The 16,186-nt window shown below is 36.7% G+C and overlaps 1 protein-coding gene across 1 annotated transcript; it reads left to right on the top strand.

Moving 5' to 3' along the window:
* The first annotated feature begins 11,646 nt into the window (after positions 1–11,646).
* Positions 11,647–13,503, top strand: LOC127137275 (uncharacterized). The gene is made up of 2 exons (XM_051063746.1): positions 11,647–12,798; positions 12,841–13,503. The coding sequence occupies exons 1-2, from the start codon at positions 11,647–11,649 to the stop codon at positions 13,501–13,503; spliced, it is 1,815 nt and encodes a 604-aa protein (XP_050919703.1).
* Positions 13,504–16,186: the final 2,683 nt, after the last annotated feature.

The following is a 16,186-nucleotide window of genomic DNA, read 5'->3' as shown; positions in this document are numbered from 1 at the left end:
ACGTCATTATTTGTCATGGTTTGATTGTTTATTAGCTATTTTACATGTTTGGGGTAGCTTTTCATGTTGTTTAAAAGTCTGAAGAAATAAAGAAAAGATGATTAGAGCGAGATTCGGGCTAGAACGCATGATAAGAAAAATAAAAGAGAAAATTTTCAGGCCAACTGGTGTTATACCCCAAAATTTTCCCTCCCCTTTTCAACTTTTCACTCAACCCTTGACTTGAGATTGATCTATACTCACTCATGCTTCATTCACGTGCATCATTCATTCATGATTAACACTTTCTAACAAGCATCTTAGATTCAAGGTTTATGGTTAGTAAAAACCAGGGTTTTGCTTGGAGTTTGTGGTATTGCACATCATGTGGAGGAGAAACCCTAATTGCTTGATTCTTTGGGACATTGACTCTTGAATCCTACATTATGGTATTCATAGGGGAATCCTAACCCTAATTCTTGACTTTGCTCTTGTGGGATCATGTGTTTGACCTTATGTGTGTTTGACTTGACTGCTAAAGCCTAATTATGGCCCATGCTCATTGGGTGGCCTCCTAACCATAATTTCATCTGATCCCATTTCATTCCACTGTGATTTGGTTCTCTTTCTTGGCCAAGTTTCACACAACCTCTTTTTCATAGTTCATGCTTGTAGATCCTCTTGTTTTTGATCCCATGGACTTCTTGCTCCCACATGGGCATCTTGTGCTTTTGTCCTTTGGTTTGTGCCCAAGTATATGCTTTGCTATGCCATCTGATCATCCCAATGCCTAGCTATGGTCCTTGCCTTGCTTAGCCTATTTGCATTTGGTCAATGTTCATTTCATATATTTCCATTCCTTTGATTTGGACCATGAACCTTTGTTTCATGCTTGTCATTGACCATTTAAGTCATTACTATGTCCTTTGGTTCATGATTAATGGTTTATTCATGGATCTTAGTCTTGATTCCATTTCATTACGAGTCCTGATACTATCCATTTTCAAGCTAGTTCATTCAATTCATGTTCAAGTCATTTCAATCCATGTTCAAGTTAATTCATTTCTAAGTATCTTTTCATAGTCATGATTCCATTCAAATTTCAAATATCGTGATCAAGATTCATTCAAATCCAATCCAACCCATTCCATTCAAATATGAACAAATTTCATTCATTACTATCCATGAAATGTCCATTACGTGAGAAAAATACAAAAAATGAAAAGTTGACCAAATGTTGACTTTGGTCAATAGTTGACTTTTTGGTCAACTTTGACCAAAGCCAACCCAATCCAAAAAATATCTAAATTCACAATCCCTAATCCTAACCATACTCTTCCGATTCCATTTAAATCTTTGATTGGCCAATTATACATGATGCGTCCATGATCCAATTTTGATGTTAATAGTTGAGTTCAAAATGATCAAAGCACCACAACATAAACTTTACTTAATGAAAGATAAACATAAATAACATTCACATCTAAGCATCATTCACAACTAACCTAACTGAACTTAATTTAACTACCAAACTGAACCTAGCCTAGAGATCCACAAAATCCAAACTGAATAACTAACTCCATTGCCTTGAATTCAATAATTTCCAATAAACTTATCTAACTGCATTTCAGAATCCCAAAGTTCTAACCACCAATAGATACTCCACATCTCCAATCATTACAGGAAAATCTCCGATCATCGCAATCCTCTTTGGAATCATTCTCAATCACACTCCAATCAGTTTTTCACCCATACACATTCATCAGAACCACTCTCTCCAATCTCAATCTTTCTGAACCTAAAAACTTCATCGACCTTGAACCTCCATCACTAAACATTGATTCATATCATCTCAATCACCCTCTCATCATCATCAGAATCGAACATTCATCAACAATACTCCTCAACATCAATAACTCAGAGAAGCAACAAGGGAAGAAAGAAGAAGAAAGAAAAAAAGGATTCTGAGGAAAAGGAAAAAGTTAGAATCATTACTTGGAAATAGGAGTTCATCGGTGTTCATAATCATCTTCATCCTCCTCCGGCCACAATGAGTTCCAAATTCTTCCATTTCTTCAATTCTAGTTACTGAGACGTAGAGGACGGAAAGGAGGTTCAAGGACCCAATCCCGGGGCTTTGAATCCTCATGTGTAGGATCTAATTTAATATTAGACTTTTAGGGTACTTGGAGTTTTAGATTTGGTTTTGGTGTTAGGGCAAGAATATTGAAAAACTAGTGTGGTATTCATGGAGAGGAGGTTGAGACAATGAGGATGGTGGTTGAAATATCAATTTTCGGTGGCCACCACCACCGAAAGCGATTTTCGACGTTGTGGTCCAAGGTGGTTCAGATGAAGCTTTAACCTGAGTTTGATTTCTTTTATGGCGCGCATGTTTTAAGTGCAATTCAAATTCAGCTTCCAATCATAATTCCCCACGTGACATTGGCTTGTGATTTTGCTGACTCATAAATTCCCATGTGCTCAATTGTCTTTCCATTGGCTAAGATTCTTATTGGGCCTAGCATCATGGGCCTGAGTTGTTTTACAGAACCATCATCCCGAACTTGGTTCATACCCCCTTGGCTGATGCCATTGCCATGGGCCTTTGATCCACAAGGTCCATGTGCCTGGGTTCTGTTTAAACCACAATTCCAGAATTTTGCACTTCTGGCCCATGTTATTTATTCTAATTATTTTGTTCATTTTTCTAGCATTATTTTAATTCTTTTTCTTACAATTTTAATTCTTGCTTTAATTATTTTATTGTGATTTTGTTACACTTTTTTTCATGATAATTGTTCATGGTAATACAAGATATTGGAATTAAAATGATAGTTTAAATTTTGTTTTGTTTGATAAAGAAAATGTTAGTTTTGATTATAATTGATTGTTTGAGGAAGTGATTAGAAAATATATGTGATTAACCTAGTTCTAATTAGGCCAGGCTTTAATTCACATGATTAATTTCTTAATTACATGGTTTCATTTTAGATTCAACTAATGTTTTAGAATTTTAATTAGGTAGAATCCTAATTGTTTTTAATTGATCTTTTAAATCACATTAATTTTTGTTAGACTTTGATTCGATTTTGTGACTTAGTTGCCTTTTAACCAATTTCATGTTCCCTTATATTAGTGCTTGATTTGGATTAATTGATTATTTTTAATTTTTTTCATGTGATATTTCATAGATGATTTAATTTGATCCTAATATTTCATGATCCCTTAGCTTAGGGTTTTTACTTATCATTTGATTAACCTTTAGGATAGGTTATACATAATTAACCATTAATCCAATCCCTTTGAATCTAGTTGATCAAAAGAAATTTTGATTAACTAAATCCTTTGATTTGTGTATAATCCCACAGTCTATTCAAGTGATCAAAAGTTATTTGATCACTTGATAGGACTAATTCTTTTAATATTGTGGATCTCAAGGCTTCGAGTTCAGACTTTCATACAAGGCATCCCAGACAAATCAAGCAATGTATTATGCAAGGCACGTCAAAGGTGTTTCTTCAAGAGCTTGTTAATCAAGATTCAAATTGTGTGACATGAGCCTTAAGATATAGAGAATGAATGAGAGTGGAGAATTCTATTAACTCATTCTGAATATCTTTTGGTATGGGACGAATGACCCAGTTGTTCATTGTATTCACCTCTATTCATAGACTTTAGCACAATTCAAATCACATGATTGTAAAGTCTCCCTTCATAAAGCAATAGCGTAATAAGCAGAAGACTCTATCAGCAACTTATCAATCATGATTCAAGTTGTATGCCATGATTCTTAAGTAATAAAGAATAATGAGAGTGAAACATTACTATCCTTGTCTTTGTTTTTGGCCGTACCGTATAGTGGCTAATGCTCCAGCATACCACATATTGGTTAATGCCAATTTTACTCGGGTTCATATTTCACCCTTTTTGGAGTTATACCATATAATCCTTTGGTTCAGACCATAACCTTTATCACTCTTCTTTTCACCTTCCACCATTAGTTCTATGAACTACGTAGCTCTGAATTCCTTATTGCACTATAAGGATACGTAGGCATGAATGCCCTAATCCTTACAGGACACTCTATCTATTCCATTCTTTTCCCTTATTCTTTCATAAGCAATATTTAGATATAACACCCATTCAAGGAAAGAACAATCAAAAGGTTCTCATTGAGTACAATGAATGATATGGGTGCTAATACCTTCCCATTGCATAACCGACTTTCTTACCTAGTTATCTCTTTCCCCAAGGTTTTATCAATGTTTTCCCTTTCCTTCGGGGATGAATAAAGTTTGATGGTGACTCTGTTGTATGTTCGAACGTGTGATGCATTCGGGTATATTTCTGCTAACTTCAACTAGCCATACATGTATGATGGTGTCATACGCGTATGGCTCATTCCTTGCCACCTTGGATGATACACATAATACAAGAGTGGGCAAGAAAATAGGTCACTACCCATACACATATAAGGTAGCCCATACGCGTATGGAGCATCCGCAGTAACAGTAAGAAACCAGGTCGGATCTTTACACGTATGGGACCAGGCCGATCATACATTCCACCTTGGGCAATACATGTATGGTGTTGTAGAAAAAGACTAATACACATATGACATGGGGCAATATGCGTATGGAATAGCCCAAAAGTGAAGAAAATCCCATAATTGATCTACTTATGTAGAGAACATGAATTTTTTAGGGCTGGATGTTTTTTGACAGAAAAGACACATATAGAAGGTTGGAAAACTCAGATTTTCAAGGTGGATTAATATTTTTAAGAGATTTACATAATTGGAGACTTATTTCATCTAGTTATATGTAATGTTTACAAATTTTACAATGCTTTGCTTGAATTCTATGAGCAGCTAAATCCCCCAATGCTAGGGGGTGTCCCTGATCTGGATTTGTTATTGACTTTTACCTGAACCTTGCAATGACAACAAATTTCTTATTTATTTGATTTAATTTTGATTTGTGATTAATGGTTTATCTTTCATAAAAATAGAGATTTGATTTACAGTAGTGGGTATCACCGAGGACTAGCGATACCCTATAGAAATTGAGTTTTTCTTGATAAATAAATTCTTAAATTCATCTATAATTTACTATGGAAATATGAGTTAATTTGAATATTTAAATTTTTTTCTCACTAATGACATAGGAGTAGAACACCCGTAAGAACCGGACATGAATAATTTCAAATAAGTTGTGACAAGGTCAGGTTAGAATAGTTAGTGGGTCCGATCATACACCTTCCCCAACATGTTTACTCATATTGATTTAATCAATTCAACTGCTCTGCTTACTTTTATTTATTATTTTATTTCTCGAAAGCAAAAAATCCAAACTAAAACCCCCGAGTCTTCTGTTTAGCTTAATTGAAACATGAACTCTGTATTGTCACACAGTCCTTGAGATTGATACTTTGGGATTTCCAATTATTACTATTTCGACGTATTAGTACACTTGCTAATTTACCGATCAATTTTTTGGCGCCATTGTCAGGGACTGCTAAAGCTTATAGAGTTCATAGTTTTATTTGAGATAAAATTTTGTTGCTCTACAACAAAGATTTATTTTAGTTTTATTATTGTAATTCTATTACTGCTAATCTCTTTCTGATATTTGTATGTGAGGAGAACCTTCAACTGATTTTCCTTTTGACGAAAAACCAAAAAGAATATTACACGCTCGACTCAGAAAATCTCGAAAAGAAAGGTCGAAAATTCAAGAGGAAGTTAACTATGACCATTCTAATATGTAGATGTTTTTGATTGAATGCATTTTATGTTAAAACACTTACTACACTTAGATGTCTTAACTAATGTCATGACATGCTTAAGTATTATGCTGCAGGATTAGCTAATACATGATTTACTGGATGTCAAACTGAATGTTATGACATTCATTCATGACAGCCTTTTCTGGATGTCAAACTGAAAGTTAATACATTCATCCCTAACAGCAGATGCTAAAGTATAGGCTAATTTTTCTGTTATGTTTCACTATTTATCTCAGGCTGATTTTCAGGAAACTAACAGTTGTGCTAAAATTAAGAGACCTAGCATATAGCCTATTTGTTAGCTCCCTAATGTGTGGAAATTAGGTTAACTTGCATTATAAAAGGATGGCAATCCTACTTTCAGCAATTCAGCGATTTGAAGCGTGAAGAATTCAATATATCATTATATATCATTGTTGTACTTTCATTGTGTCTTGAATTAGGTTTTACTTGTGAGCCAAACAATTATCACCTAGATGATTGCATTGGACTAGGGTGTTTATTGAGTTGTAATTGTTGTGTCACTCTAAGCTTTTAAGCGTGAGTGTTGTGTTTATTGATTAAAGCTTTTAAGCAAAATCAAGAGTTGTGTGAAGTATATCTTCACCACTGACTTTAAAATTCTTAATGGTTGTAATCACTACTTTGATTGAGGGGGAGTGAGTAGGTACTCAGGTCTTAGTTTAGATTGAAATTGCATTCGGTAGGTCTTAAGTAATATGATTAAACTGGTGGTTTAAGTCCTGAATTAATACCTCTTATAGTGGATTTCCTCCCTGGCGTGGTAGCCCCCAGAGTAGGTGTGTTTGTCACCGAACTGGGTAAACAATTCTCTGTTTCATTTACTGCTTTTTACATTTACATTCTGCATACATTACCTGTCTGCGCAGAATTGGATGTCATAACATCTAGTGTGACATCGATAGTCTGTTACTAGAATTTCAATTGGTATCAGAGCAGGCACCCTGCCTGTTAGTTTCTCGGTGAGATCTAGGGACGTTACTTTTCTAGTACGATGGATAAGAATGTAGGATTCTCAAATAGACCACCCATGCTGGATGGTTCTAACTATGATGACTGGAAACCTCGTATGATAGCCTTCTTGAGGTCTCTGGATAGCAAGGTCTGGAGAGCTGTCAACAAAGGATGGGAACATCCAACGAAGACAGGTAAAGATGGAATCATTATGCAAATTCCTGAAGAAGAGTGGGACAAAGAGCAAGAGGCATTAGCCCTTGGAAACTCTAAGGCTTTGAATGCACTATTCAATGGGATAAATAAGAACATTTTCAGACTGGTGCATCATTGTGAACTGGCTAAAGAAGTTTGGGATACTCTCAAAACAACTCATGAAGGTACCTCCAAGGTAAGGATGTCTAAACTCCAGATGCCGACTACTAAGTTTGAAAATCTGAGGATGAAAGAGGATGAGACTATTCATGACTTCCACATGAATATTCTTGAAATTGCCAACACTTCTGGAGGCTTAGGAGAGAAAATGTCTGAAGAAAAACTTGTAAGAAAGATTCTCAGATCATTGCCTAAGATATTTGCCATGAAGGTTATTGCTATAGAAGAGGCTCAAGATATCTGCAATATGAAGGTTGATGAGCTTATTGGTTCTCTCCGACCTTTTGAAATGGGCTTGTGTGAGAATGTTGAAAAGAAAAAGAAAAGCATAGCTTTTGTATCAAATACTGAAGAGGATTCAAAAGAAGGAAATATTGGAGGTGATGAAAGTATATCAAAAGATATAGCCGTGCTTGGAAGACAGTTTAACAAGTTCATAAAGAAGATTGATCAAAAAGGTAGACCAAATGTCAAGAACACTTCATCTGACATCAGTAGAAGATCAAAATCTGAAGAAAAGTCCAACCAAGGAAAGGGAATCCAGTGTCATGGATGTGAAGGTTTTGGACACATTAGAGCTGGATGTCCTACCTTCCTCAAGAAGCAAAAGAAGGGACTATCTATCACCTGGTCTGATGGAGACTCTGAGAGTGAATCAGAAGGAGAATCTATAAAATATCTCACTGCACTAACTAGTGTCTGTGCCTCTGATGATGACTCAAGTGGAGATGAACTTACATTTGATGAACTTGCTGCTTCATTTAAAGAGTTATGTGTAAAAAGTGCAGAAGTGTGTCTACAAGGAGAAAAACAGAAGAAACTTATCAAGGAGCTGGAAGCTGAGAAGAAGAAGCATCTGACAGTCATAGATGATCTAAATGGTGAGATAACATTGCTGACCTCTAAGCTAGATCAAATGACAAAATCCATCAGAATGCTGAATAAAGGAACTGACACTTTGGAAGAAATTCTATAGGTGGGACAGAAATCAGGAACCATGTATGGTTTAGGCTTTGTTAAGGACTCCTCATCTGAATTCAAAAGCTCAAAGGCTGAAGTTCAGAAAATCAAGCAGAAGTCACAACCAATGTCACAACATCAGGGAAACAGGAGGATTAACCATTAAAAGAAGAAATTTCAAAGATGGAGATGCCACTACTGTGGAAGATTTGGTCACATAAAACCCTTTTGTTACAGGTTTCATGGTTATCCTAACCAGACCCCTCAAGTCAGACCTAAGCAGAAGGCATCTAAGCATAATTCCCCCATCAAGAAACAACAATGGGTTGCTAGATTAGCTCACACAGCTCTAAGGGCATCTACCAGAGAAGACTGGTATTTTGATAGTGGTTGCTCAAGACATATGACTGGTATGGAGAACTTATTGGTGGATATACAACCTCATACTACCAGTTATGTGACCTTTGGTGATGGAGCTAAAGGAAAAATCAAAGGTGTTGGTAAGCTGGACAATCCTGGAGTTCCAGAACTGAATAATATGCTGTTAGTAAAAGGACTAACTGCTAATCTTATCAGCATAAGCCATCTATGTAATCAAGGTTTCTATGTTCAGTTCTCTAAGTAAATATGTGTTGTGATGAATGGAGATAATCAGGAAGTTATGAGAGGATCTAGATCCAAAGATAACTGTTATCTATGGGAACCTAAAGTCTCAAACTACTCCTCTACGTGCTTCTTAGCCAAGGAACAAAAGGAAGTGAAGTTGTGGCATAAAAGACTTGGACATCTTCATTTAAGAGGAATGAAGAGGATCATATCCAAGGAAGCAGTTAGAGGAATCCCAAAGCTGCTTATTAATGAAGGAAAAGTCTGTGGAGAATGTCAGGTTGGCAAGAAAACCAAGATGTCACATCCTAAGCTTGGACTTCCTACAACATCCAAAACTCTAGAACTTTTGCACATGGACTTAATGGGACCTATGCAGGTTGAAAGTCTTGGTGGGTATAGATATGCTTATGTGGTTGTTGATGACCATTCCAGATACACATGGATAAGCTTCACCAGAGAAAAATCAGATGCATTTGATGTCTTCAAATATCTATGCATAAGACTCCAAAGAGAAAAGGATAGTTGTGTTATCAGAATAACAAGTGACCATGGAAAGGAGTTGAAAAATTCCAAGTTTTATGATTTCTGCTCATCTGAAGGAATAAGTTATGAGTTTTCCTCACCTATTACTCCTCAGCAAAATGGAGTAGTTGAAATGAAGAACATAACTATTCAAGAATCTGCTAGAGCTATGATTCATGCAAAGAAGCTTCCTATGCACTTTTGGGCTGAAGCTATGAATACAACTTACTATGTTCACAACAGAGTTACCTTGAGAAAGGGAACCTCTTCCACTCTTTATGAAATATGGAAAGGCAAAAAACCTACTGTGAAGTACTTTCATATCTTTGGAAGCAAATGTTACATTCTTACGAATCGTGAACAGAGAAGAAAAATGGACCCCAAAAGTGATGAGGGTATATTCCTGGGATACTCTACTAACAGCAGAGCATACAGAGTTTTCAACTCCAGAACTAATGTTCTGATGGAATCCATAAATGTTATTTTGATGATAAAGATGAAGAATCCCATGTCATAGAGGATGTTGGAACATTCCTTGAGACTTCAAAAGAAAATGTACAGGATACTCCTCCTGGACTTGAGTTAGAAGCATCCAACAAGGTGCCTTCTATCAGGATTCAGAAAGACCACTCTAAGGATCTTATCATAGGAGATCCCAATAGTGGTGTGATTAACAAATCAAGGGAGAATAGCTCAAATTCCTGCTTTGTATCCAAGGTTGAACCTAAAAATGTGAAAGAAGCTCTGACTGATGAATATTGGATCAATGTTATGCAAGATGAACTAGAGCAATTTAAAAGGAATGAAGTATGGGAGTTAGTTCCAAGACCTGAAGGGACTAACATCATTGGTACCAAGTGGATTTACAAGAACAAGTCTGATGAGAAAGGAGTAATCACTAGGAATAAATCAAGACTAGTGGCACAAGGGTATACTCAAGTTGAAGGGGTTGATTTTGATGAGACTTTTGCACCTGTTGCAAGACCTGAGTCAATGAGGTTGTTGTTAGGTGTTGCCTGCATTCTGAAGTTCAAATTGTTACAAATGGATGTGAAGAGTGCCTTTTTAAATGGCTACTTGAATGAAGAGGTCTATGTGGAACAACCTAAAGGGTTCAGTGATCATAATCTACCAAAACATGTGTACAAGTTGAGGAAAGCTCTGTATGAATTGAAGCAAGCTCCTAGAGCTTGGTATGAGAGGCTGACTGAATTTCTAACTACTAATGGTTACAGAAAAGGAGGGATAGATAAGACTTTATTTGTGAAGGATGAAGATGGAAAAATCATGATTGCCCAAATATATATGGATGATATTGTCTTTGGTGGAATGTCAGATAGAATGGTGAAACATTTTATTAACCAGATGCAATTTGAATTTGAAATGAGTTTGGTTGGGGAATTGACTTATTTTCTTGGACTGCAAGTTAAACAGATGGAAGATTCTATCTTTCTCTCCCAAAGCAAATATGCCAAGAACATAGTTAAGAAGTTTGGTATGGATAATGCTAGTCACAAAAGAACTCCTGCACCTACTCATTTAAAGTTAACTAAAGATGAAGGAGGTTCTAGTATTGATCAATGCTTGTATAGAAGCATGATAGGTACCCTACTATATCTAACTGCTAGTAGACCTGATATTGCCTATGCAGTTGGTGTGTGTGCTAGATACCAAGCAGAACCCAAAGTGAGTCACTTAAATCAAGTCAAAAGGATTCTCAAGTATATTAATGGGACTTGTGATTATGGTATGCTCTACTCTCATGGCTCTGAGCCTATCTTATCTAGGTATTGTGATGCTGATTGGGCTGGGAGTGCTGATGACAGAAAAAGCACATCAGGAGGATGTTTCTTCTTGGGAAACAATCTCATATCCTGGTTCAGCAAGAAACAGAACTGTGTATCATTATCCACTGCAGAAGCTGAGTACATAGCAGCTGGAAGCAGTTGTTCCCAACTGGTATGGATGAAACAGATGCTGACTGAGTACAATGTCACTCAGAATGTCATGACATTGTTCTGTGACAATCTCAGTGCCATCAACATTTCAAAGAATCCTATCCAACACAGCAGGACCAAACATATTGACATTCGACATCACTTCATAAGAGATCTGGTAGAAGACAAAGTGATTACCTTGGAACATGTGGCAACTGAACTACAACTTGCTGACATATTTACAAAGGCTTTGGATGCTACTCAGTTTGAAAATTTAAGGGGCAAGTTAGGAATATGTCTTTCTGAGGAATTATAGCAATTATTAAACAATTTACTGTTTAATATTTCAAATTATTAAACAATTGAAAGTGTGCTCTGATTGGTCAACAGATAATAGTTATTTCACTTGCAACAAGCGTTACTTCTTCCACTCTTTCAACTTCCATTCACGCAAGCATCCTCTCAGAGAAATTTTTCATTTCGTCTCTAAGATACTCATATGTCTCAACAATCCAACTCTTCTCCTTCCAAGAACATGCCTTGTCCTCCTAGCGCTGAACCAAGCAACCCTAACAGAGAAGATCCTGTTGCTGACTCTGTGAATACCCCACATGCAAGAAGACCTAAAGAAATTGTATCAGGCTTCTCATCATCCATCGTTCTCGAGGAACGAACCAAAAAAGGTTCCAGGTATGTTCACAATGCCTTTGCCACTATAGTGACTAGAATACTGTCTGGAAATCATGAGGTCCCTGGGGTTTCCATTCCCTTAAACACTATTGAACCTAATAGTGTTTCTGATCAAGAAAATAATGAGTCTTTAGGAAAGAATATCTCTGATGATGTTGAGCAAACTGATGCCCATAAGGAGTCAAATGTTGACAAACCCTTAGATAATGTGGTTGGTGAGGAAGTTCATGTCACTCATGATGTCAGTGACAACCCTAACTGTGAGGCTGAAATAGTAGACCTGGAGGAATTTTCTGATAATGAGTTGTTGTCCTCTGTCCTCCCTAGCATAGCCAAAAGGGTTAGGACTAGGAGTGAAAAGAAAATTGTGGCTCAAAGGTCCCCCAGAAAGAAGATTGATGTTCCAACCTCTTCCAAGACAACGGTGGCAGTCGAGCGTTCCCTCAAGAGGAAAGTTCATGGTCCAACCAAATCTTGGAGAAAAGTGGTGCCCAAGAAAAAGAAGACCAAGTTTGTTGTTGTTGAGTCTGACTCAGATGTTCCTTGTAATGTCTCTGACATTCTGTCAAAGAGGAAGCCAACCACTAGCAAGTTTGCAGCTAGTGTTCCCGAGGTACCAATTTACAACATATCTTTTCATTTTGCTTCAAGTGTAAACAGGTGGAAATATGTTTATCAGAAGAGGTTGGCTTTGGAAAGGGAATTAGCTCAGAATGTCCTAGACTGTAAGGATCTTATGGATCTTATTCAAGAGGTTGGTTTAACGAAGACTGTGACTCAGTTTTCAAAGTGCTATGAGATGTTGGTAAAGGAATTTATTGTTAATTTGTCTGAAGAATGTGTTGATGGAAAGTCTAAGGAATTCAGGAAAGTGTATGTGAGAGGCAAGTGTGTAAATTTCTCTCCATCAGTGATCAACAAGTATTTGGGAAAGCCTGATGAAGCTCAACCTGAGCTTGAGGTGACTGACAACAAAATCTGTCAAGTCATCACTGCTAATCAGGTAAGGAAGTGGCCTCTCAAAGGAAAATTGGTGGCAAGTACACTGAGTGTCAAGTATACAATGCTGCACAAGATTGGAGCTGCTAACTGGGTGCCCACCAATCATAAATCTACAGTTGCTGTAATGCTTGGAAAGTTTATATATGTTGTTGGAACCAAAGCCAAATTTGACTATGGCTCCTATATTTTTGATCAAACTTTGAAGCATGCAAGAAGCTTCAGTGTGAAGGATCCTATAGCCTCTCCTTCTCTCATTTGTGGTATTGTTTTGAATCAGTTTCCAAACATCTTAACTGAGAATGATTCTGTGAAGAAAAGAGACAGCCGTATGTCTTTCAATCATAAGATGTTCCTAGGTACCCATGTCCCTGACATTGTCATGACATCAGGTGAGACATCACGTGTAAGCAATCAGCCAGGTAAAGCTGCTGTCATTGCAATACTCAAAGAAACCTGCAGGGAATTAGAGGCAAGGAAGCTGAAGTTGGAAAAATTGATTAGCTCTTTGGAGATGACTGAAGGTGATGTGCTAGCTGATGGTGGAGAATTTGGTGAAACTGCTGCTGTTGCAAAAGAAGCTGAAAGCCAAGGTGAAGAGGGAGAAGCAGATGCCAATCCTGATGATGGCACAGATGATGATGCTGACTCTGAGTCAGATGACTAGAACATTTCTTATGTTTCTGATAATTGCTTGTATTTTTATTTTTTTGGGTCTGTAATATTAAGTGTTGCTTTGGCAACATTTTTGACAAAAAGGGGGAGTAACACTTGTGCCCCAGGACAACAGATTTCTTTGAAGTTGAAGGTCCTCTAAACAAGAGGTTATGTTGTTGTTTGCTCTCTGCTTGATCTTCTCTTGTGTTGCTGCTGATTGAAGTTTAACTTCAATGTTTGCTAAGTGTATTAGCTAATTTGATTCTCTCCATGGATGTGTGCTTTCTGCCGCTGTGAACTCTGTTGTGATGCCAAGTTGTTTTAGCCAAAAATTTGCCAAAGGGGGAGTTTGTAGATGTTTTTGAATGGCTGCATTTTATGTTAAAACACTTACTGTACTTAGATGTCTTGACTGATGTCATGACATGCTTAAGTAATATGCTGCAGGATTAGCTAATACATGATTTACTAGATGTCAAACTGAATGTTATGACATTCATTCATGACAGCATTTTCTGGATGTCAAACTGAATGTTATGACATTCATCCCTGACAGCAGATGCTAAAGTATAGGCTAATTTTTCTGTTATGTTTCAGTATTTATCTCAGGCTGATTTTCAGGAAACTAATAGCTGTGCTAAAATTAACAGACCTAGCATATAGCCTATTTGTTAGCACCCTAATGTGTGGAAATTAGGTTAACTTGCTTAACCCTAGTTTTATGAAATTCAAGTTCAAGGCCCAAGTACTGCATTATAAAAGGATGGCAATCCTACTTTCAGCAATTCAGCGATTTGAAGCATGAAGAATTCAATATATTATTATATATCATTGTTGTACTTTCATTGTGTCTTGAATTAGGTTTTACTTGTGAGCCAATAAATTATCACCTAGATGATTGCATTGGACTAGGGTGTTTATTGAGTTGTAATTGTTGTGTCACTCTAAGCTTTGAAGCGTGATTGCTGTGTTTCTTGATTAAAGCTTTTAAGAATAATCAAGAGTTGTTTGAAGTATATCTTCACCACTGACTTTAAAATTCTTAATGGTTGTAATCACTGCTATGATTGAGGGGGAATGAGTAGGTACTCAGGTCTTAGTTTAGATTGAAATTGCATTGGGTAGGTCTTAAGTGATAGGATTAAACCGGTGGTTTAAGTCCTGAATTAATACCTCTTATAGTGGATTTCCTCCCTGGCTTGGTAGCCCCCAAAGTAGGTGTGTTTGTCACCGAACAGGGTAAACAATTCTCTATGTCATTTACTGCTTTTTACATTTACTTTCTGCATACATTACCTGTCTGCACAAAATTGGATGTCATAACATCCAGTGTGACATCGATAGTCTGTTACTAGAATTTCAATATACAAATCATACAGAGAAGTAGAAACATTGTTTATGGTTGAGAATCAACAAGAAAGACTTCTTGGGGATTATGGATGATCAAACGCCCTGGGTGGTTGGTTAATTATAGTCAACCAACCAGTGAATGTTCCAAACTTTCAGTTGTACCCAATCACTTACCATTAACTCGAAAAGATACTTTTCATAGGAAAAATCAATGACGATGCAAATAAACATCTGAAAAGGTTTTTGACTATGAGTATTACTCTAAAGATAGATGGGCACACTGAAGAAAGTAAAAGGTTGAGAATGTTTTCGTTTACTTTAGCTGGAGATGTCGAATAATGGTTTTACTCACTTCCTGTTGGAAGTATTATAAATTGGGAAGAATTAGAGACAAGTTTTATGAATGAATACTTCAATGCTTCAGGTTTCCTCAGAAAAAGATATAACATCCTCAACCTTAAACAAAAAGAGGGTGAATCACTAGGTGATTCATATAAAAGATTCAAGAGGCTTCTTATTGCTTGTCCTACTCACAATCTAGATCAAACTGAATATATGCAAATGTTTGTTAATGATCTCAGATTAAAGACTAAACAACATATTGATACAAGTGTTGGTGGCTAATCAAACTTTACAAAAGCCATTGGTATTAATAAGATCATTTAACCCATGGCTACAAATGAACATCTAGAGTTGTATGATAGGTGCACAAGCAAGCCATAAGGGGTGGTTAATTTGAAACTAGCAACTTAGATTATAAAAATGGAAGATCAAGTTGCAACTGAAGTTGAAAGAAGACTTAAGGTAATGAATGTAAGTACTCAACAAGTGGATAAGGTTCAACCGGTCCAGGATGTTAGTTGGGAAATTTATGGTGGTCCTCACTTTGTATGTAATGTGTAGCTCATACGCAACAAAGTGAAGAAGTGAATTATCTCAAATAGAACAATCCCTGTTCTAATAAATACCATCCAGGTTAGAATAATCATTAAACTTCACCTAGAAAGATCAACAAGGGAATGTCAAAATTAGGGTCTAGTTCAATGTCAGCATCAACAACATTACCAACCTCAACAAAACTTCCAAAATCAGTTTCCACAATAGTATCAACAACAAGCTCCAAGGAAGGTAGATTGAGAAATAGCTATTCAAAAGATGGTTGCTCAAAATTCCCAATTTCAAGAAAAAACAAGAAACAAACAAAGGAACACTACAATTTCCATTAAGACCTGGAAGTTCAAATGGGTTAAATATCACAATAGCTAGTCTCTCAAGTGCAAGGTACCCTTCCTAGTGCAACAATGACAAATTCGAGAGAACATAATAATGTGAGTGTTATGATA

The sequence above is a fragment of the Lathyrus oleraceus genome, chromosome 4 (assembly GCF_024323335.1).
Source record: "Lathyrus oleraceus cultivar Zhongwan6 chromosome 4, CAAS_Psat_ZW6_1.0, whole genome shotgun sequence".
Taxonomy (NCBI): Eukaryota; Viridiplantae; Streptophyta; class Magnoliopsida; order Fabales; family Fabaceae; genus Lathyrus; species Lathyrus oleraceus.
This window is presented reverse-complemented; position numbering and strand designations above follow the sequence as displayed.

What these genes read in the sequence shown, in the direction of transcription:
- LOC127137275 (XM_051063746.1), top strand. Translation starts at nt 11,647, where the DNA reads ATGTCTCAACAATCCAACTCTTCTCCTTCCAAGAACATGCCTTGTCCT. An exon ending in AAGCTCAACCTGAGCTTGAG is followed by an intron (nt 12,799 to 12,840) that starts GTGACTGACAAC and finishes ACTGCTAATCAG; the next exon opens with GTAAGGAAGTGGCCTCTCAA.